This window comes from Sinohyriopsis cumingii, chromosome 13 (genome assembly GCF_028554795.1).
Source record: "Sinohyriopsis cumingii isolate HCF-2022 chromosome 13, ASM2855479v2, whole genome shotgun sequence".
Classification (NCBI taxonomy): Eukaryota; Metazoa; Mollusca; class Bivalvia; order Unionida; family Unionidae; genus Sinohyriopsis; species Sinohyriopsis cumingii.
Genome location: NC_142973.1, coordinates 77,357,342 through 77,379,836, shown reverse-complemented (window position 1 = coordinate 77,379,836; position 22,495 = coordinate 77,357,342). Strand labels below are relative to the sequence as shown.

Genomic DNA, 22,495 nt, shown 5'->3' with positions numbered 1-22,495 from the left:
GTAGTCCCAGAATTTATCGATGTGTAAAAAATTCCAGATCAGTATCACGTGACCGTTTACAGCCAATCGTATTGCAGAAAATCCGTTTCATTTATAAAAATTGGAATTTTATATATATATATATATATATATATATGAGAAGAAAATGATATTGTCACAGTGATGATATCACTTTTGAAACCACTTTCTTTTTCCCTTTAGAAGTATACTTGTCCTTCTGTATGTTATTCAGACCTGTATTTCCATACTGAGGTTTATTTCAATTTTTCTTCTTTCCTTCACTCTCTCCATCCATTTTTCTCGACATTAGAATGAACATGTATTATATTGTGTCAAGACTGTTGACCCTCTGCTATACATTTAGGCGATCAATGAGAAGGAATCATCAAGAAGCTAAGAACTAAAAATGAACTCCAATGAATAAAAAGTGGCTTTCATATATTAACTTTTTCCACCTGAATCAAATTGTCAGTGTATGAACATGACCTATTGCAATTCAGTATTCTGTATCATCTATACTGTATTACATACCTGTTACACTCGGGAACAAATATGACTGCTTCAGTGGCCTAGTTGTTAGAACAACTGCCTCAGATGCAGGAGGTCTCGAGTTCGATCCCTGGCTGAGTCATATTAAAGACTTATAAAAATGGTATTCACAGCTCCCTCGCTAGGCACTCAGCATTAAGAGGTTAGTGTTAGGAGTGATTGGCCTGGTTCAGGATAATGTGACTGGGTGGGACCTGATGCTGCATGTCTGCGGCATGATGTCCCCATGCTAGACATCACTATAAACTGCCACACTTTAGACATTGTACCAATATTACTGTTTTTTTAAAGCTACATAAAAAAGCCAAATCACACTGAAAAATTGTTACAGGTATATTAAAAATCCATTTAACACACACACACACTCAGAAACATATTTTAATTCTCATTAATGCACAAACAATTACTTAAGAGTGCAGAAATAAACAAATTTTGAAACCACAATTCTTACTAGTAAACTCACAATCATTCAGATTTGTTGTTAAATCTGTTTGTTGTTAAATGAAATCTGTTGTTTAATGAAGTTATGCCCTGAAGTCCATTTGACAGTACTGGCATGTTTGTATAGTATCCCTACCCCATGAGTGTTCATTAATTTGACAAAACACACTATTTGAAGCATTGTATTTATAATCTAAATTTTTAAAAAAGGTGCTGTCTAAAATTATTGAAAAATTTCAGAACTTCTTTATATTGATAGACTAATGCAGTCATTAATCACATTTACTTAAAGTGGAGAAACAAATCAATGCAAAATTGAAGGTTTTAGATTTAAACCATACAAAATAACAAGTAAATTTGTATCATTGAGTCAATGTAAGGAAATATTTCCCTCATGATATAGTCATATTTTGTATTGTCACGAGTGGCTTTTTGGCTTTCTGCTTCACTCCTGAAATATTTCCTTATATCTGTTCAGAAAAAGTAGATATCCTCTATTTTTTTGGTGAACAGTTTCTTTTAGTTGGCTCACGTGCCGTATCATTTGTCTTCATTTCTCTGTTTTAATCTTTTCTACACATAAAAAATGCATGTACTACTGTTGCAACGTGATATGTAAACTGATGGGCAATGGGTTGTGTGCATAGGTTGAGTAAAAAAGCATTTGTTTATATCTTAAATAAGACTGCTCATCTGTGATCATCTTGAGCAAATTTCTAATGATCATGATGGGCACGTATAATTTAAGTTGTGAAATGTATTGATTTTAATAATTGACAATAACACTTGGGATATCTTTGCTTATCCCTTCTCAGCTGGCAATGTTGGCCTCAGTAGTGTTAGGATTTTGTGGTCAGCGTTCTGAAGGTCGGGGAGAAATTGTTGTTCATTTGGCAGAGCATCAGATTTTTATTCCAAAGGTCATCTGTTCATTACCTCATATATGCCAGCCATTACGCTTTTGGCGTAATCATTATACTTTTTTTCACTTAATTACGCCTTACGCGTAAACGTATTCGGATTACACACTTTTGGTGTGTCCCCCTCCCCAAAAAATTAATAATGTGCTTTCTTATTTTTATCAACATTCCATTAATCTTTCAGATTGTATTCTAGAAAAGACGTCATCTACGTAACTACGACATAAGAGTATGCTTGTCCATCCTTGCATGCACTTTCCTAACAGTATTATGTTTTATTTATAGCAGCTGCCCTATTTCCAAGAAACATGCTGGTTTTACTTTCAAACTTTCGACCTCGGTTTTTATTTTATAGCAGCTGTATGGCTTAGTTAGGAGAGAACAGACTGGTTTTCTAATTTTTAATCTTCGCTTGCAGATTTTTTGTTCTAATTCGTAACTGATACAGAAACAATCTGTGGGTATTTGGCACTAAAAGTCAAGTCAGATTTATTCTAGTAGATGTGTGTGTTAGAGCAAAAATGTTTCTCAAATAATTTCACAGATGGATTAGTAAAAGATGAAGAACCGATTCAAGGATGAATACATGAATTACACAATACAGCATTTCATTCTAGGGCAGCTTCACACCCACTGCAGTCTGTGTTGAAAGGATTTTAATATTGGTCATGATGGTAAAAGAAAGAAACCTTGAATTAGCTCGTTTTACAAACTCCAATACTAAGGTAACTTGTAACTTCTTTTTTAAAGCAAAACTAATAAATGCAGAGGCGTTATTTACAGAGTTCTTAATAGAACACGGACTACCCCTAGCAGTAGAAGACTATGTTGGTCCTTTGTTCAAACGGATGTTTTCTGATTCCAAAATTGCAGAAAATATGTATATGCAAGAACAAAATCATCTAATATTGTTAGGTGTTTAGCAGAAGATGATTTACTTAAAATTGCGGAAGCCATGAAAATTGGGCCGTTTAGTATTGCAACAGACAGTAGCAGTGATTATGATGACAAAACGTTTTACCCAGTCTGTGTAAGAGACTTGGACAATGTAAAAGGGCAGAGTCAGAGTGCTCTTCTTTCATTACCGGCATTAACAGTAGATTTCACTGGAGAAAACATTTTTTATTTGCTTGATAATGCTTTTAATAAACATTTGTTGGTAGAACTGTAGGGGGTTTTCAGCTGATAATACATCAGTGATGACTGGAAATTCATAAAGGAGTTGCATTCTATATTTTGAAAAATGTTTCCATCAGTGTACATGTCAGGTTGTCCCTGTCATATGATACACCTTGCTGTAGGAAAGGCTGCTGATAAATTAGAAGGAGAACCCCTGAAGTATCAAGGTGGCATTCTACCTGACAATATTTCATGCAGACAGAGTTGATGTGCAGTGGCACCTTATTACCCAGCTAAAAGATCCAATAACTGGAAGATATATTTTCCTCTTCTTTGTCAGGTTATGAAAGGAATATTGGTTCTTTACCATTGTAATGCTGCCTTTGAGAGATTGTTCAGTATTGTTAACAAAAATAAAACTAAATTCAGATCCAGGCTCTGTAACCCAGCACTTGGTTCTCTACTGGTGTGTAAAACCTTCTTAATCTCAGCTGGTACAAAGTGTTTTGAAATGCAGTATGATAGACTTGAGTTTTAAAGCTCAGTGTGCTGTATATGAAAATTTGAAGCAGTAATTGACGTTTAAAGACCAGAAGGAGTAAATAAATAATTTTGTACATATGTTCATTGAATTTTATTATGTTATATGTGGATTACTCTTTTTCTGCTTGGATTACTCTTTTTGTCCACATGAATCATACTAGTATGTTACCTGCCTAGACCAGTCTGGGTCAGCTACCTTGGTGTGACCTTGGGTAGGCACTTAGCTCCCACTTCCTCAGCACAATATAGCTGGTAAATGTTGCCCCCCCCCCCTTTTTTTTTTGACAATCATATGTATATTATACCATTGTGGCCAGGCATAAGACTGATTTTAATATATATATATTAATCCATCTCAGTCATTAATGCTAGGTTGTACAAATGTGTAAGACTGGTTTTAATATGTAACAATACATCATTCTCATTAATGCTAGGTTGTATGAATGTGTAAGACTGATTTTAATATGTAATAATAAATCGTTCTCATTATTGCTAGGTTGTACACATGTGTAAGACTAATTTTAATATGTAATAATACATCGTTCTCATTAATACTAGGTTGTACAAATGTGTAAGACTGATTTTAATATGCAATAATACATCGTTCTCGTTAATACTAGGTGGTACACATGTGTAAGACTGATCAGCGCAGTCAGCAGGTTTTAGCACTGATGGACACCGTTCCCCTGGACCAGAACAAGATCATCATCTTCAGCTCAAAGAAGTCCAGCATCATCGGTCTTAAACAAGTCTGTAACATTTTTCAGAATTTGAAATGAATATGAGTGTCATCAAAAGTTTTGTAGACATAAGTATACCTTCAGTTTATTTTCTCCTCCAAATGCATTCCTTGGTTATGTTAATATTGGCATATCAAATCTCACTATCTGTTGAAGACAGCCTTCATGAAAAGATTATTTGTTCTATTGCTGGTCCACAGTGACATTGCTAGGATTTGTGCTAAACCTAGAGAAATCAAAGTTCATTCCATCTTAGGATTTCATTTACATTCAAATGAACTTTCTCACCGGGGCGCCAAGTGGCCGAGTGGTCTAAAGCGCTCTCTGTTACGGATCATTACCATCTCACCTCTGTCTGTGTAGGTTCAAGTCTCAGATTCGGCCAATGTGGATATGTGAGAAAGCTTGCCAGTAGCTTCTCGAGGGTCGGTGGTTCTTTTGGGGGTTTTCCCGGGTTCTTCCTCCACCATTAATACTGGCCGCCATGTATAGCCTATCGTGTGCTGAAAAATGGCGTTAAACACTACAACAACAACAACAACTTTCTCACCTGCCTGGGGTGAGTTCTGGTATGCCCAGAAATAATAGACAGAATTCTTGCTCATGTGTCTTTATTGTTGGCCTGACCTAACCTTCCTAAGCTTTGCTGTGGACCTAGTTCCATTAGGGAGGCATCGCTTTCATCTTCCAGTTTCTGCTTCTGGCAAGCTAGAAATCTGACAGAGATTTTCCATCAGCCCAGATTTGTCTTGGGGTAAGATTTTCAGTGCTACTGCTATGTCTGTTTATAAATGTTTTTATTCTAGAGCATAAGTCATTACAGATATTTGAATCACACTTGATACCCAGGTTGTTCAGACATGTCTTTAGAAATTTTAGTGTTCAACATTTTTCATATTAACATGGTAACAAAGTGTAGCAAAAGTAGTGTATGAGCTGCTGCATACATAGATGGGTAGTGTATAAATTGAGTAGTGTATAAATTGAGAGCGCTGGACTATAGGGTATTTCCGTTATGAGTTTTTACATAATCTTGGGGAAAATCAACTTACTTTAGAAGACAGAAAAAAGATTTGTTTAAAAAGGTATTGAAGTTATTCCAACTAAGTTACTGTCTTTAGCATTCTGTACTTGTGAAATTAATAATCATTTCCTATCAGGCTGCGAATGAGTGAGCCCAGAAAAGTTAGATCAGGCAGTGAATTCCATCAAATGACCTATCAGCACATTTGGAATTTTCATTATTTCATTTTGATAAATAATTAAAGCTACAATAAACTGCATATCAAATTAACAAATTTGGCTTGTAAAGAGCACGTTTACTTTGATAATATTCAATCAAGGCAGAGATATTATTGACACAAAGACTAGTTTTAAAAAGAATTTTTTCTTTTCTTCTAAACCTTAATTTAAATTGGAAGATTTATAATGATTCCTTGGTATTAGAGATTACATGTGAGACATTGAAATGTGTTGCTTCCAAAAGAAAAGGAAAATATTTCTATCCATTGTGCTTGGAAATTCCACACAAATTGGCCCTTATTTGCTGAATACGAAGAAAATCACAATATAAATTTGTAAATGAAACTTTGATATATTGTTGCATTTTTGTTGTCATAAATGTTGGATATTATCCTGAAATTGGAATCAATATTATGAAAATCTCAACTTTTAATACAATGTCATATTTTGTTCATGTTTTTTTTTCTTCAAACAACATTATCGCTGAGTAAAAATATTTGACTAAATGTCAATGAAAACGTCACTAAGCCCTACTGATGGCAAGACTTTAATAAACCAAAACCAATGAAATAAAGTTTTGTCAAGTGAAATTCTTGGTTTAGTTCTATCTTTTAATTTGGTTTCAGTGTTATGAAAAACAAGTTTGAAAAACAAGAAGGCTGCTATCGCTTAACTGGTTTGAAGCAGCTGTTCCATTTTTTAGTGCCGTTTTCATGATATTTGTGCTTGTTGCCTGTCTTCATCTACGTTATTGTGTTCATTATGTATTGGCTGTTCAATACGTATGTGTTTCTTCATCTCCTTGTTTTGGAAATGAGAACAATTAGACTTTTTCTCAGCTGTCTTGCTCCACTGTTTTTGAACAAACCGCCATCATGTGATACTAGCCAGTCAACTCGTTTATGCTATGATGGACCCTCAATAATTGCTTTAAATGATCACTCCTTGGCTCTCTACACTACATTGTGCTCTAGACTAAATGAACTAGGACTACATTCATCATTACCTAAAGTAAACAGAAGCGAAAAAAGAAACGTTTCAAAGCTGGCCGGCGTAGAACAGGAAGAAAAATTCCAGTTATCTCCCTTATTTCAACTCAACAATTTTAAAAAAATTAGACTGTTAATTAGGTAACTTAATTCAAATCCCTATTAATTCATCAACCTTTGCGTCAACTATCCAAGAGATACCTCTGCGTATTGCATTATTCAATGCCCATTCAGTAGAACCACTGGAAAAGCACACAGAAATAGTTAATTTTATCAACAACCAGAATATTGACGTCTTTTTCCTGACAGAAACATGGCTAAAAAATCAGGCGATGAGCCCAAGTGTGTGGATCTAACACCCACTGGTTACTCCATCCAGTCGTTCCCCCGTAATTCTCGCGGAGGCGGAATTGCTGTCATCACAAAGAACTCCATGATCAAATGTCTTAACCACACCACAACATTCAATTTCAACCACACATCGTTTGAACTAGTCCAAACCACACTCAAACTGAAGCAAATGTCAGTCCATTGTTTCTGCCTATACCGCCCTCCTCCTAGTAGAAAAAATGAGCTGGCTGAATTTATCTTTTTGGAGCAGCTTCCAAATCTCCTGGAGTATAGAAAAAATTTGATAGGTGGCAACCTGATTATTCTTGGAGATTTCAGCTTTCACTTTGACTGTCCCGGAAACCCAAACACATCAAAACTCATAAATTCCATTAATGTTTTCAACCTCAAACAGTCAGTTAACCAACCCACCCATAAACATGGTCACATTTTAGACTGGATTCTTCATAGACCTGATGATAACATTCTACGGTCCTCCCTGGTATCCATGACCTTGCATCAGATCACCTCTGCATTATATGCCATCTTGACATATCAGTCCCTAACCCTCCACCTTTATCTGCTACTCAGAGAAACCTCCGTATGATAAATAGAACCAAACTAATGCATGACATCCAAGCAAACCTAACAACTTGCTTACCTCCTACAGCAGAACAACTCGATAACTGCCTGCGTTCATTGCTCGACAAACATGCCCCAGCTACCAAGTGCAGAGTATCAATTCACAAGTGTTCTCCATGGTATAGCAGTGTTAGGGACCAGCTTGCACTGCTAAAAAAGACCGCCATAAAGCTGAGAGGCTTTGGCTTTACACCAGACTCACTATTTATAAGCAAATCTTTGAAGCCGCTAAGAAGAATGTCACAAATATAGTCCATGCAGCGAAATCAGCCCACTACACTACTAAGATCATGGAAAGTTCCAGCTGCAAAGAACTCTTCGAGATTACTAACAAGCTAATGTCATGGAACAAATGTACACCACTTCCAACTACCTTCTCTCCAGTCGACCTTCCGGACATGTTTGCAGATTTCTTCCGTGACAAAGTACAAATCATTAGAGATAAGCTTAACACCACAATTTCAATTGACTCGTCGTCACCATACAGTTGGGATACAGAATTTGAGCAGCAACCATTAGCAGCATTTGAACCTGTCTCTATGGATTTCGTACGTACAATCCTGATGAAGAGTGCACCAAAGTCATGTGAACTTGATCCAGTTCCAACATCACTAGTGCTTGAGTGCTTAGATCCAGTATTGCCTTCACTAACTGATGTTATTAATACCTCTCTCTCATCTGGGGAATTTCCATCATTTTTCAAAACTGCCATTGTAAAGCCTCTGTTGAAGAAACCAACACTAGGTGATAATGATTTAAAGAACTACCGCCCAGTTTCTAATCTCCCATTCATATAAAAAAATCTTAGAAAAGTTTGTTCTATCCCAGCTTGTATCTCATCTGAATTCAGTCTGCATATTGTCCTTGCCACAGTACTGAAACTACTCTTCTAAATGTAGTTAATGACATTCTCTCTGCATTGGATAGCAGAAAGATTACAGTCCTCACCCTCCTTGATTTGTCTGCAGCATTTGACACAATAGATCATGATATATTACTTCACCGTCTTCAGCATGTATTTGGCATTCATGATACATCCTTACTGTGGTTCAAGTCCTACTTGGTCAACAGGACACAAATTGTATCTCAAATGGAATATACTCCAGCCCAGTTGATCTATGTTGTGGTGTTCCACAGGGGTCTGTTCTTGGACCCGTTCTTTTCATTCTATGCACTCGCTCTCAAGTGTCATAGATCATCTACCACAGTCTCACCATTTGTACGCTGATGACACCCAAATATACAAATCTAGCCACCCAATCGAAGTTGATGCTATCATTCAGGGTGTAGAGAGGTGCATTTCTGATGTGAAATCATGGATGACATGTAACAAGCTGCAGATGAATGATGATAAAACTGAGACCATTCTGATCACAACACAAATACTTTCTTATTCACATCCTTTACCTCAAACAATAAATATGAGCAACACCAACATTAAATTCACACAGTCGGAAACCTAGGTGTTACTCTGGACAGTACTCTCACATTACACCAACATGTCATGAACATATGCAAGGCTGCATATCTTGAGCTGAGATGCATCAGCTCAGTTTGCAAATATCTTTCACCTGATGCCACTAAAACACTTGTATGTTCATTGGGACTTTCAAGACTGGACTATTGTAACTCAATTCTGTCTGGTTCATCTCAATATCTGCTCTAGAAACTTCAAAAAGTTCAAAACACAGCTGCTCGGATCATACTTAGAGTATTACGATCAGAACACACCTTCCCGCTGCTCTGTACCCTACACTGGCTATCCATTCGATCCAGAATCAAACACAAAATTTGTTCTCTGTGCTTCGTTTCACTGTCGGACTCTAGTCCAACATACCTATCCGACCTCACCCATGTGTACACACCAGCAAGATACTTACGCTCCTCTTCTGACAATTGTATACTCATTATTCCCACTATGAAAACAAAGTCATATGGACAGCGTTCTTTTGCATACCAGGGCCCAGCATCATGGAATGAGTTGCCCACTGAACATAAACACAAAGACACAGTGATCTCATTCAAGAGTGCTCTCAAAACTCACTTATTTCGACTGCAAGAACAAACTTAAAGACCTGATAATGTTTCCTACTTTAAATATTCTCAGCATGTTTTTTTTGTTTTCTAATTTCATGGTGTTTGTTTTTTTAATCATATCATTATATGTTTTTCTTATCTTATAGGTGTTGTCTAATGTTGTAAAGCGCTTAGAGCTGCTAAAGATTAGGCGCTATACGAAGTCCTCATTATTATTATTATTATTGTCATCATAAATGCAATATGCTTTCATGTAGTGAAACTTGAAAGATGTTAATCTATTATCATGGCTTTGTCAATTAGCATTTTTGTGAGAACCTCATTAATTGCCAGCCTTGTTTGATCTCCATCTGTGGAAGTATTGGTTGTATTGTTACACTCAGTTAAGAACAAACCTGTTTGTATTGTCACATTAATGTTGTCTTTGTATTAAATCAAATCAACAAGGTGTAATAAAAAGAACTTAAAAGACATGCAAATCCTACCTGCATGAGAGCTAATGGTCACTGTCATGTGTCAGGTCAACTCATTAAAGATTATTATGAAAGTAATATAATTAAACTACCTTAAATTATCCCAGTCATTCACAGATGTGATCAAAGATAGCAAGGCAACCAAGTGAAATGACATGGAAAAATAAGTTCTAGAGTTTTTTCTCTCTCTCTTTTTTTCTCTCTCATTTTTATAAGTCTTTGGAGCAGTCTTCTGCAAATATAGGATTAGGAAGTATGTGAAAATGGAAAACATGTTTTTGAAGCATCGATGCCCATCCTAAAAACTGACCTTTACACTACACTGAAGCAAATTGACAGATAAATGTTTTCTGATCGACAAATAGCACTCTATATGCCTCTAGCACAACTATGGTGGGGCATAAGAATTGCAAGAAAATTCTTTAATTGATATTTTTTTTTTGTCTGTATTCAGTTGCTGTCACAAATATGTATATACAACTTGCTGGTACACCCTGAGATGAGTCTGGAAGACATTGAGTCAGTGAGGGAAGATTGGATATCCAGTAACCCAGTGCTTGGTGAGTAACCTTATGGTACCAGTTGCTTTTCCAGAAATGATTGTATGAGAATGGAATTGTTGGAAGACCCGTAATTAATTAAAATTTAATATGGTTGGTCAGTGTAATCTAGACTGTTCTAAAGGTTGAATTTTATCCACTTCAGTCAACATTTGATGGGTTCTGTGGTCTTGGAAGTGCCTTCCAGCCTCCCATGCATTGATTTCTGAAAAGCCCATACTATATGATGACTTGAGTGGCAAGTAATGTTGTAAAACCACAGAAATGTGACTAATATTATTTTAGGTTTCTCACTCACCAATACATTGAAATAGTAAAACCACAGAAATGTGACTCATAGCTCATCAGTTTAGGTGCCTCACTCACCAATACATTGAAATAGTAAAAGCACATAAATGTGACCCATAGCTCATCAGTTTAGGTGCCTCACTCACCAATACAGTGAAATAGTAAAACCACAGAAGTGTTACCCATAGCTCATCAGTTTAGGTGCCTCACTCACCAATACAGTGAAATAGTAAAACCACATCAGTTTAGGTGTCTCACTCACCACCTTCAGTAGTCTAGTAAAGCCACAGAAAAGTAATTCATAGCTCATAAATCCTAGTTGCCACTACTTGCCACCTTCAGTAATCTTGTAAAACAAAAGAAATGTAATCCATAGCTCATCAATTCTAGTTGCCACTACTTAACAGCTGCAGTAATCTTGAAGGACTGAAAATCTGAAAGATTGCCTAACTAATTCTAAATTAGAAAAAAACATCATATAAAATAGGATCGTCAACTAAATGTAATAGACCTAGATGTTCGCACTGTTCTTTTATTAATAAAAATACTTCTTTCAATAGTAATAATACGAAAGAAACTTTATATGCGTTGTGATACTAATTGTACAACATCAAATGTTATTTATTTGATCACATGCCAAAAAATGTGGCATCCAATATATTGGACAAACCAGTCAACAAATATCTAAATGTATGAACCAACATAGATCAGATATAAAAAATTATATCAATCACTCATTTTCATCTCATGTTGCCGCACATTTTAACTGAATTTCCCATACTTTGCAAGATTTCTCCTTCCAACCTATTGTTAAAGCAGTTTCTGAGATGGAACATCTGCTAAAAGAAACCTATTGGATTCACGGTCTTAATACGGTATATCCAAAAGGCCTAAATTCAAAAACACTATATGACATTCATTAATCCTTTTCTTCTTCTTTTTTTAATTTTTTTATTTCTTTCTGTTTTTATTTTTTGAATTATGTCCCCTGTTTACAATTAGATAAGAATATTTTTATATTATTCTACTTTGCAGAATAACTTAATTAGTGAAAGTGTAAACTAATATCATAAAAATAAGTTAACTAATTCTTTAAAAATGAAAGTGCATTTTTAAATTAATTATCAGTACATTATGGTTATTTATTTATAAAATACTTGATGGTAAGTGTTATGACCTTAAGTTTTTATTATATAAATTTTCGGAAGAAATATTGAACATTCGTCAATAATATTTTTTTCTTCAAATTTATTTATTTATTTATTTCCTGTATCTTTAATAAGTGTGCATTATACATAATAAAAATATTAATAAAACTCTTTATCTGTATTTAGTCATAAATTTTATGTAGTAAGAAAGCTATAAATAACTTAGGGCTGTTCCAGTAAAACATATACCCTACGGGGGGAAGGCACTTTCAAATTCAACCAACCCACACCAGAAGTAATTTAAAAAAATAATGATCCACCGTCAGATGTGTTTTAATCGAAAAACAGCGCCCCCTTACAGAAGCATATTATTTTAACAATTTCTGGCTATGGGTAAGTGGGCAGTAGAAGCGATTTTAATACTGGGTTGGGGACAGAAGCTAATTAAATGACAGCTGGCTGGAGGTAATCTCCTGAATTCTTATAGATCATACTGCATATTGTTATTTGTATTCATTCATTATAATCAATCTTTTGTCATTTTGTTTGTTTGTCTGTCAGCCAAGTATGTCTCTGATACTGTGAAATCACAGATTTTCATGGTGGCTTATTATTTGTAGATGTCATTGATCAGTCCCTTAATACCTACTAATTTAACATCCATGAATACAGATTTTATAATAGATATTTCTATTCTAATACTGAAGTCACGAATTAGTATCGTTACCAAACTGTGTGTTTACTAAAGTGATCATTATGTCTTGCTATTTTTGTTTTTTCTCAGGCATGCTGCTTTTGATTAGAATAATAGTTAAATCTTGTATATCTTTAAATGTGTGGTCAGATTCTATGATTCCTTGTTATTATTTTTTTCAATAAATGTTTTGGTAAACTTATAATACATGATTTGTCAGAAGAAAAAAAAACCATTGATGCATGTGGAAGTGATATTGCATTATTTGTCTACTTTTACACTATATCATTTCTTGTAAGAACATCTTTTTCAGTTACCGATGTCTTATTTTTATGCCTTGTTGCAAGACTAATATAAAGTTATTAAAAAAATATAGCAAGTCAAACATTTTTATATCATAAGTTAGATTTTAACAAATGGATGAAAGTCCAAGAAGCATTTTTCCCAGAGTACTTATAAAATCAATGTCATTGCAGTTAACTGTATTGTCAACAGCATCATCATCACTGATGGCCTAGCAGTAACATTCTGCACTTTCAGTCCAGTTGTCACAGGTTCTATCTCCCATTTCTAGTCTTTCATATGAGACTTATACCTATGGCCTGAGGGGCTTTCATGGCAAAGTGGTATAAGATGCTTGTCTTGTGATAGAGATCTGAGGGGCTTTCATGGCAGTGGTACATGATGCTTGTCATGTGATTACTTGCCTTCAGTGTGTAAATGAGAATGTTGCCAGTTACTTGTGGAAGGTCAGTGGTTCTACATAAGTGGTGTTTGGGGTCTCAAAAGGACTTGGATTTTCTTCAGCAGTAAAACTGGCTGCCATATATAGATTCTCTTCATCTGAAAATGGTGTAAAGGCCACAATGATCTACCGAAACCTGAGATCTCATGTCTAAATGACTTCGGCTGTTGTAGATAAACTTCAAATCAACAGTGGCTCCATGTGCCCAAGTGTACTAAGGTGCTTGCTTTTACATCACTTGCACATCTCACCAGGTGAGTTTGTGTCACAGATCAACCAATTTATGTTGGTGGTCTTTCGGGGTTCTTCATCCACCTAATATAATAGTGTTAAATAATCCACAAAAAAAACAAACCAAACTAAATCAACCAACTAATCAACTGTGGCAACAGCAGCAAAGGTACTAGTCAATCATATTTGCCACAGCTGTATGAGTTTATAACTTTTGACTAGAGTAATTTTTGTAGACCTTTGAATATCGTCAACTATGCCTTTCTGACAGTTACCTTAAAGTTATCATCAGTTGGTACAAATGGATTTTTCATGGTGACCATATGAGATGGAGAAGTCTTGAGCAATCCTGCATCACACACTGCCAAAACGTTTACATTTTAGCTCACTTAAAGTTTCTCCAACAATGTCCATTGTTCCAACTAGAACTGTTATAACTTATTCCAGCTATATTCACCGATACCTGGAGATATGCGTCTGTAATAAATATTTGTAACAAAGTATGAGGATGCATCAATGTTTTTCAATGATGCATTTGAACTGAGCAACAACCACAATCGCCAAACCAAGAAATAAAATTATTCACATCTCTCAGGCAGAAGTAGTGTATAATCATAATCTGCCAAAAGATTTTTCAATCTTTGAAATTTGCAGTATGTAATTTTTAAATTTGCCAAATAATTTTCCAACCATACTGATTCAGTGGACATATCACCAGAATGGACAGAAACAGACCAGAAGGTTAAAATCGATTTGATACATCTTTTAAGTTGCTAAATTCATATTGGTTTAGTTAACTGTACACCCTTTATTGTCTTCCTTTTGATGAAATTTCTTACAGAAGCTGAGAAAATAATATTGCACATATAAAAAAGAGGCACACTTCTACTCCTTATTGTTTTTATTATACTTCTCCATTCCAGCCTGTTCTTATGATCTTGTCCCCCCACCTACTGTGTCTTGTTTATGATATGTATCTAAATTTCTCACTTACTTTTCCTACTATTATACAACTGTTCTGTCAATATGCATATCAGTGTGAAACACAATGGGGAGACTAAATCCAAGATTGAAAACCTGTACATTTCTGGACGTATTCTGCTTGGATTCCATATTTCTGCACAAAACTCAAGAGTTCAGGACTCTATGTACTAATTCAGTTCCCACTGTAAACCTGTGCAGACACCATGATATTAAAATTCAGTAACTTAACATTTCGAGTGCTCATGATCAAATTTGTATCAGTATAGACACATCTATGACGACAGGTTTTGTGAAAAGAAAACCATAAGAAGCCACACCATTTTCTGGATCTGTACAAATGTGAAATGTGTGCTTTCAATACTGCACCAAAGAGTCAGCTGCTGATTTCAGTAATGTGTCATCCAAATTCAGGTCTGTAAAGGGACGGAAATTATGTTAATAAAACAATGTCCCTCACTTTTTTCAGTTACAAGTAGGACAAGCTCTCAAAAGATTGTTTTTACTAAATTCTTACTTTCATTATCAACCAATCAGGGACAGTCAAACACATATATACTCTATTTTATCTTCACTGATTTATAGTACGGTTCTCGTTCTTTCACATCTGTAGTAATGCGAGTCCTTGAACAACTCTCAATGGTTGTAAGCATTTTTCGACCATGCTGACTGGACACACTGTAAGATAATGTTCAAGCAACAGAAATACCATGGGATAACCAGAGACCAATAAAATCGAATATTCAAGTTATCTCCCCTGCAGGGATGCTGCCAGGATTTCAGGATTTACTCTAAGTTTTGTGTGTGTGTGATCTCCAATGAGGAAGTGGTGGCAGGAGGAATAGCCATTGTTAAATATCACCCTAATACTTAAATATCTGTCACTCTTTCTTACTGTTCCACTGTTAAGGCTCTACTGAAATCAAAATTCTCGAAGAGATGTCATCTCTAGTTGTATAGCGATTATTAATGTGATGTCATTGGGCATGGTCACGTGGTTGTGGTGGGGTCTTGGTTGGGATGGCAGAAAGAGCATAGGCTTACTCCATATTTGACAGCTAATTATGATTTTGTCAAAAGAATTAAAAACATTCTAACAATTCAGTTGGACTCGGATACTTGATTCATAGTCAGTGAACAAGTTCTAAAACTGATGTGTTTATTTTGGAGCTATGTTCCTCCATCACATTCAAGATTTGGATATACCAAAGGCGAAATTAGTACAGTTGTAGATTAAACTGCTATCATGGCTACTTCAAATGTTATTTAATGTGAGACTTTAATACAAGAACTCATAGCTTTAGTCATTTTCGGGTTAAAAAATTTAATTTCTTCTCAAACAACTCAATTTGGTTCAGATTACATTGTTTTTTAATGATACGGTGAGAATTCTTGATGTGTAAAAATTGCACAAGAAATGAACAACATCAGATCAGAAAATTACTACCAGTGGGAAAATACTGATAGGAATATACAGAAAGAATGATATTATTATTTAAGTAGAATATGTGGTGACAATACGATCGCTAGTTCTACAACTTTGCAAAAATACATCTTGTACAACTATTCTGTTGTTCCTAACAACACTGTAATATGGCAATAAATTTCTGCCCACTTTTTACTTTAGTCCCTTGCTAATTAATAGTTTTAGATTTTACAATACTAAACACATTTTACCTTTTGACAATAACACATCATTACAAATATTTAGATTGCAAGAAAATAGAAGTTACAGTTTTATTAAAAGCACTGGTACCAGTAAACCTAAAGGAGATGGCAAAAAAAAAGATTCAGGATGAACAGATTAGTAGTGTAGTAAAGAATCCATATATGAGAATGACATAAAGTATTTTTTCATCATTAGTTAATGACACTGCTTAAAAATGTAGTGTACTAGATAATAGACTTTTTTAGTTATCCAATTTGTAATACAAATACCAAATGATGGCATGGAACCAAGTGCCAAAAGGTCTGCAGAAAATACCACCATGATCAAAATATACATAGCAAGAACCGAACACAAACAGGACAACTTTTATCCATCGTACTTTGAGTTTACACAGATCAGTCAGTCTCTTATGTTTAATGTCATTTAATTTTTGCACATAGAGAGCATGTACTTCATTTGGTCATACATCTGCATGATATAAAAGTTTGTCTCTTTATTCTTTTGTTGCTATAGTGGTGCTGCCAACTAGAGATCTACACACACTTAATTATGTTGTATGGGGATTCTCTGATGTTCCTTATGAGCATTAATCTGTTAATTATTTCTGAATTTAATTTGATCCTCCTCCTCTTTGTATGAATATTATTCTATGCTGTGAACTCCTTTCATTGCCTGCTGTCTGAAACGCATATGCATAACTAGCTTGACTGTTCTTTATGGTTGTGCAATTGTCAACATCTCACAGGTATGGCCCCATGGGTATTCTCTCTTGGATATCTCTGTTCCAAAAAGAAAAGTTTTGAACCAAAGGTCTCGTTAGGATTTTAAAACTAAGAGTCCATGGCTCCCATTTTGGTAAAAATATGAGTCCCACCAGCAAAAGTTGTATTCCTCTCCCAGAAAACTATGCAAATTATAAGAACTACTGGTTGCCAGAGTTTAACTTCTACATTCAGTATGACACTGACATAGCTCTTGTTTGTCAGTCAGAGTGAGTCTGAATGTTTTTGGTCCAAGGAAGGTCTTATTCAAAGCACTAAGCTAGGCATCACACACTTTCTTACACTTGGCTACTGTCCCATCCAAACTATCAGTTCTAGCAACTTTAGCACTCTCCTGAATCTCATTACAATCTTCGTCAGTTTGCTGTCGAACCCCAAAATACTCATTCAAGTCCAAGTCTCTACATGTCATGATTCCGAGGTCATGTGCACTGCTTATTCCGTTACACTCGGAAATGAACAAAATAATGAAAGCTAGAGTTGTTTATTTGATGTACTGTTATAAATGACCATATGTACATCTCTGGGTCTTTCTGCTTCTGAATTCAGGCACTGTAAATATCAGTAGATTTTCCCACCCAGCTGCCAGTCAAAGCCTTTGATCTTGCTGCTTGGCTATTGCAGCATGTTCTTCTGATGTACTCTTATAATGGTGATGACTTGGGGGGTGGGGTGCTTTCAGCCACTAAATTATGTCATTGTAAATATCATCACAGCTAACTGATCAACACATTTTCCCACTATGCAGGTGACTGAAGGAGGACTGGCAAGTCTTTGAAATTTACCGCCCACCTAAATGAAAAAAATTGGTGTCCAAATACGCGTGATTATAAGCCTTTCTGAGACCTCTGTCAGTTTTCACTAACATGAACTCTGCCAAAGATTCACTTCCTTGAATCAGTGCTTTGCTGCCTCTTATGCCAGATTTTTCTCTTCCATAATGCTGTATTAGGGTTTTAAGTCCAACATTCCCATGTCTGCTTGTTCAGACATGGGTATCTTGAATAAACATAACCGGCATATTGTCCATCCAACACGTACATCGGATCGCACTCAGCATCAATTTTGGGCTCAAAATCATACACTGCTATTTCCAGTGACATTTTCCCAATGTCCAACAAACCGATATACATGAAATTCATTGTCATTATAGCTATCACCAGCCAGTATTTGCCGACTGAAAACGTCATCTGAGGACAAACCGTGTTGTGATTCAGCCATTTTGGTTTCCTTTGTGGCCCTTATTCAAAACACTCATTTGTAAAACTTCCATGATGAAAATAAGGCTAAAACTACCATAAAATGCTTGTTCCAGGGCCCATTGAATCAATCAAATTTAGTTGAACAGCCATTCATGTCGAACCGAAGTATCCAGAGATCTGGATGTTGCATCAAGTGTTGTGAGACAGCTGCGGCAGCGCGAAATACATCGTGAAATGCACTTTTAAAGTTAAAAGTTTAATAAATATTGCATACTGCGCAAAGCACATTTTTTATATCTGCGACGTTGAAGTAATTTGCTGAATGCATATCACTGCTTTAAAAGTACGCGAATTCGTACAAATTACGCGCACTCGCTTGTACTGGCATCATTTTCTGACCCAATGTTTTATTCACGTTAGACCGTAAGAAGGGGGATAGATGCGATTTTAAATATATATTCGGTTTTTTTCTTTCTGACAACCCCACCAGTGATTTCTCGTTTTGTTAACACAACCCGCCACAGAAGTGATTTTCCTAACCAACCTTCCACTGTCAGAATCAAAATAGTTTGAAACACAACCTTCTACAGAAGTTTTTTTGAAGTGCCGTCCCCGGGGGGGATGTATGTTTTACTGGAACAGCCCTTAAAATCATTTCACATCTTCATTTAAAAAGTACATGTAGCGCTAATTATTAAAAGGTTCTTCTTGTCTTAGGATCTGACTTATTCATATTAACATTCATGAATAGCTCTTATTCTTAAGCATGAAATGCGAGTAGGTGTTGTTGACATGTGCATGCTAAAATCATTCAGAGATTTAAATCTTGGTATATACATTGCTTGGCATTTAAAATAATTATCTTTCTGTTTACTCCATTTTCCCACTGTGGCAGAAGATTTTCTTTACCTGTTACAATGTTGCATATTTAAGTTTTCCCAACATAAAATTTTTCAGCATCCTCCCCATTGTTGTAAAGTCAAATAACTGTTACTTTTTCTTCTTCTTTTCTTCATTAAGTATTAATCCTCCATTTGTGTGATGACATGTTCAAGTTTTGTAATAATTTATTCCTATGTTGCTAATTGCTCAGTACTGAAACTTAATTATTCCGACAAAACTTTTCTAGAGTTGATGAAATTCTTTGTTTATTAAGGAATTGATACATGTACTGTCATGTGATTTTTCAGTCTTTGTCTGGTACCCTGTTTTGTTCAAAGTTAATTTCTCTCCGTGTGTTAATCCTCAAAATATATATTTAGCCAATGTTGACCATGTTATGATCTTGACAATTACATCTGGTTGTAATCATCAAATAAGACAACCATTGTGTGAAGCTTAAAACTTGATCACAACATTGTTGACCCCATTTCCTGTGAACTTTGACATTGATTATATAATATTAACCTTAGTGGTACATGTACTTTAGCCATCACTTCTTTCAGTAATGAAACCTGACTTTGGGAAAGATAATTGGACTACTTACTATATCGTATGAATTAAATATTGGTTCTGGACACATTAAAATAAAATGTGGCCATTTGTGAGGGGTAAAATTTACATTTTTGCACTAATATGTTGACAGCTGGTCGTGTTAGAATGGTACTTTTGAACACAAACTTGTTGCTGCCAAGGGATGCTGGCCATAAAATGTGGGTGGTGGTGGGGGGCATTCATGAGGGGGGCCACTGTATATTGAATTCTAATACCTCAAATTATAAATATTATCACATGGATTTTTTTATGTATGAAATCTGATACCTCCTGTTTAAAAATTATCACATGGATTTATTATGTATTGAATTCTAGTACACTGTATACAAGACTACCACATGGATTTATTATGTATTGAATTCTAGCACACTGTATAGAAGACTACCACATGGATTTATTATGTATTGAATTCTAGCACACTGTATAGAAGACTATCACATGGATTTATTATGTATTGAATTCTAGTACACTGTATAGAAGACTATCACATGGATTTATTATGTATTGAATTCTAGCACACTGTATAGAAGACTATCACATGGATTTATTATGTATTGAATTCTAGCACACTGTATAGAAGACTATCACATGGATTTATTATGTATTGAATTCTAGTACACTGTATAGAAGACTATCACATGGATTTATTATGTATTGAATTCTAGTACACTGTATAGAAGACTATCACATGGATTTATTATGTATTGAATTCTAGCACACTGTATAGAAGACTATCACATGGATTTATTATGTATTGAATTCTAGCACACTGTATAGAAGACTACCACATGGATTTATTATGTATTGAATTCTAGCACACTGTATAGAAGACTATCACATGGATTTATTATGTATTGAATTCTAGCACACTGTATAGAAGACTATCACATGGATTTATTATGTATTGAATTCTAGCACACTGTATAGAAGACTACCACATGGATTTATTATGTATTGAATTCTAGTACACTGTATAGAAGACTATCACATGGATTTATTATGTATTGAATTCTAGCACACTGTATAGAAGACTATCACATGGATTTATTATGTATTGAATTCTAGCACACTGTATAGAAGACTATCACATGGATTTATTATGTATTGAATTCTAGTACACTGTATAGAAGACTATTACACGGACTATTACATGGATACATGGATTTATTATGAATTGAATTATAATACCCCATATAAATATTATTACAGTCAAATATGCCAAAGTGTTTTGATCCCGGTTATTTTTCTCTTCAGTTTGTCATGATGAATTTGTCAGTGAACTCCGAGTCAGCAATGCAACCGTGGTTATACACTATGACCTTCCGGACTCCAAGACAAAGTTTGGCAACCGTTTGTCCTGTATGAGACAGTACTTTTTTGATTGCTCCAGTGAAACAGAGGTCAGGGAACTCATCCTACAATTTACTGTATAGCATGTTTTTTCCTTTAACTATTCCAATTATCCCTTCTCGTCGATGTATTCTTTCAATCTTCCCTTCTTTTTGATGTAGACTGCTCCGGTGGCCTAGTGGTTAGAGAGTCCGCCTCGGATACGGAGGTCGTGGGTTCGATCCCCGGTTGAGTCATACCAACAACTTACAAAAATGGTACTAACAGCTGCCTAGCTTGGCGCTCAGGATTGAGAGGTTGGTGTTAGGACTGGTCGGCCTAGTGTCAGGATAATGTGACTGGGTGGGACATCATGCTACATGTCTGTGGCATGATGACCCAGTGCTAGACATCACTATAAACTGTCATACTGCAGACATCGTAGTGATTTGACTGAATTTTTTTAAAGCTAAAATAAAAATACAAATCACACACACACACACACACTCTTTTTGATGTATTCAATCTTCCCTTCTTTTTAATGTATTCAATCATCCCTTCTTATTGATGTATTCATTGACTCATTCCTTAAGGCATTTACATTATTAAACTAGGCTGGATATAAAATTTTATTTCCCTGTACCCCATTAACTTTGGAATTTTGATGGAGAGTCTTTGATTAAGTCCATTTCAAATACACATAAAACCTAGAAGTGCATTACAGTGTTTTTATTGTAATACTGCAATCAACTTTGTTTTCCAAATTTTCCTCCTTTTCAAGCAGTAGGTTAAATAACCTTACCTTTGGATATATGATTGAATATATTCTTATTCTTTGATGTTGCACAGAGCATGGTATGTAACAGGTAACTTGGAATATTTATAAAAAAAATGTGTAAGTTTGTAATTGTATATTAATTTTTTCTTCAGAGGAGCAAGGAGCCAACATCTCACATATTGATCACAGAGGAGTGTGGGATGCAGATGCCAAGTCTCAACCAGCTACTTCGGAGATCAGGATGTAACATCCCAATCCATATGAAAGCAATGCTGGCAGGAATACATCAGGTTAAGCATCTTTACTTTATTATTATCAAGATAATATACCATCCACATACATGCCAGCCATTACGCTTTTGGCATAATCATTATGCTTTTTTTTCACAAAATTACGCATTACGCGTAACTGTATTCGGATTACGTGTTTTCGTTATATCCCCCTCCCAAAAAATTAATAATTTGTTTTCTCATTTTTAATAACATCCCATTAATCCCACAGACCGTATTCTAGAAAAGACGGCTTATGTGTATTTACGACATAAGAGTACGCTTATCCGAAGACTTGCA

At 35.3% G+C, this 22,495-nt stretch overlaps 1 protein-coding gene across 9 annotated transcripts in view; it reads left to right on the top strand.

Annotated features, from left to right (window-relative positions):
* LOC149785854 (uncharacterized) overlaps positions 1 to 22,495 on the top strand; it is a 305,885-nt gene that overhangs the window by 124,714 nt on the left and 158,676 nt on the right. For all 9 annotated transcript variants that reach the window (XR_016425467.1, XM_089979816.1, XM_089979814.1 and 6 more), the window contains 4 exons: positions 4,193 to 4,321; positions 10,480 to 10,585; positions 21,074 to 21,219; positions 22,079 to 22,216. Coding sequence is in view for 8 of the 9 variants with exons in the window: in XM_089979816.1 (XP_089835942.1) it covers positions 4,193 to 4,321; positions 10,480 to 10,585; positions 21,074 to 21,219; positions 22,079 to 22,216 (519 nt within the window). In the remaining variant the exon portion in view is untranslated. The remainder of the gene's footprint in view (positions 1 to 4,192; positions 4,322 to 10,479; positions 10,586 to 21,073; positions 21,220 to 22,078; positions 22,217 to 22,495) is intronic.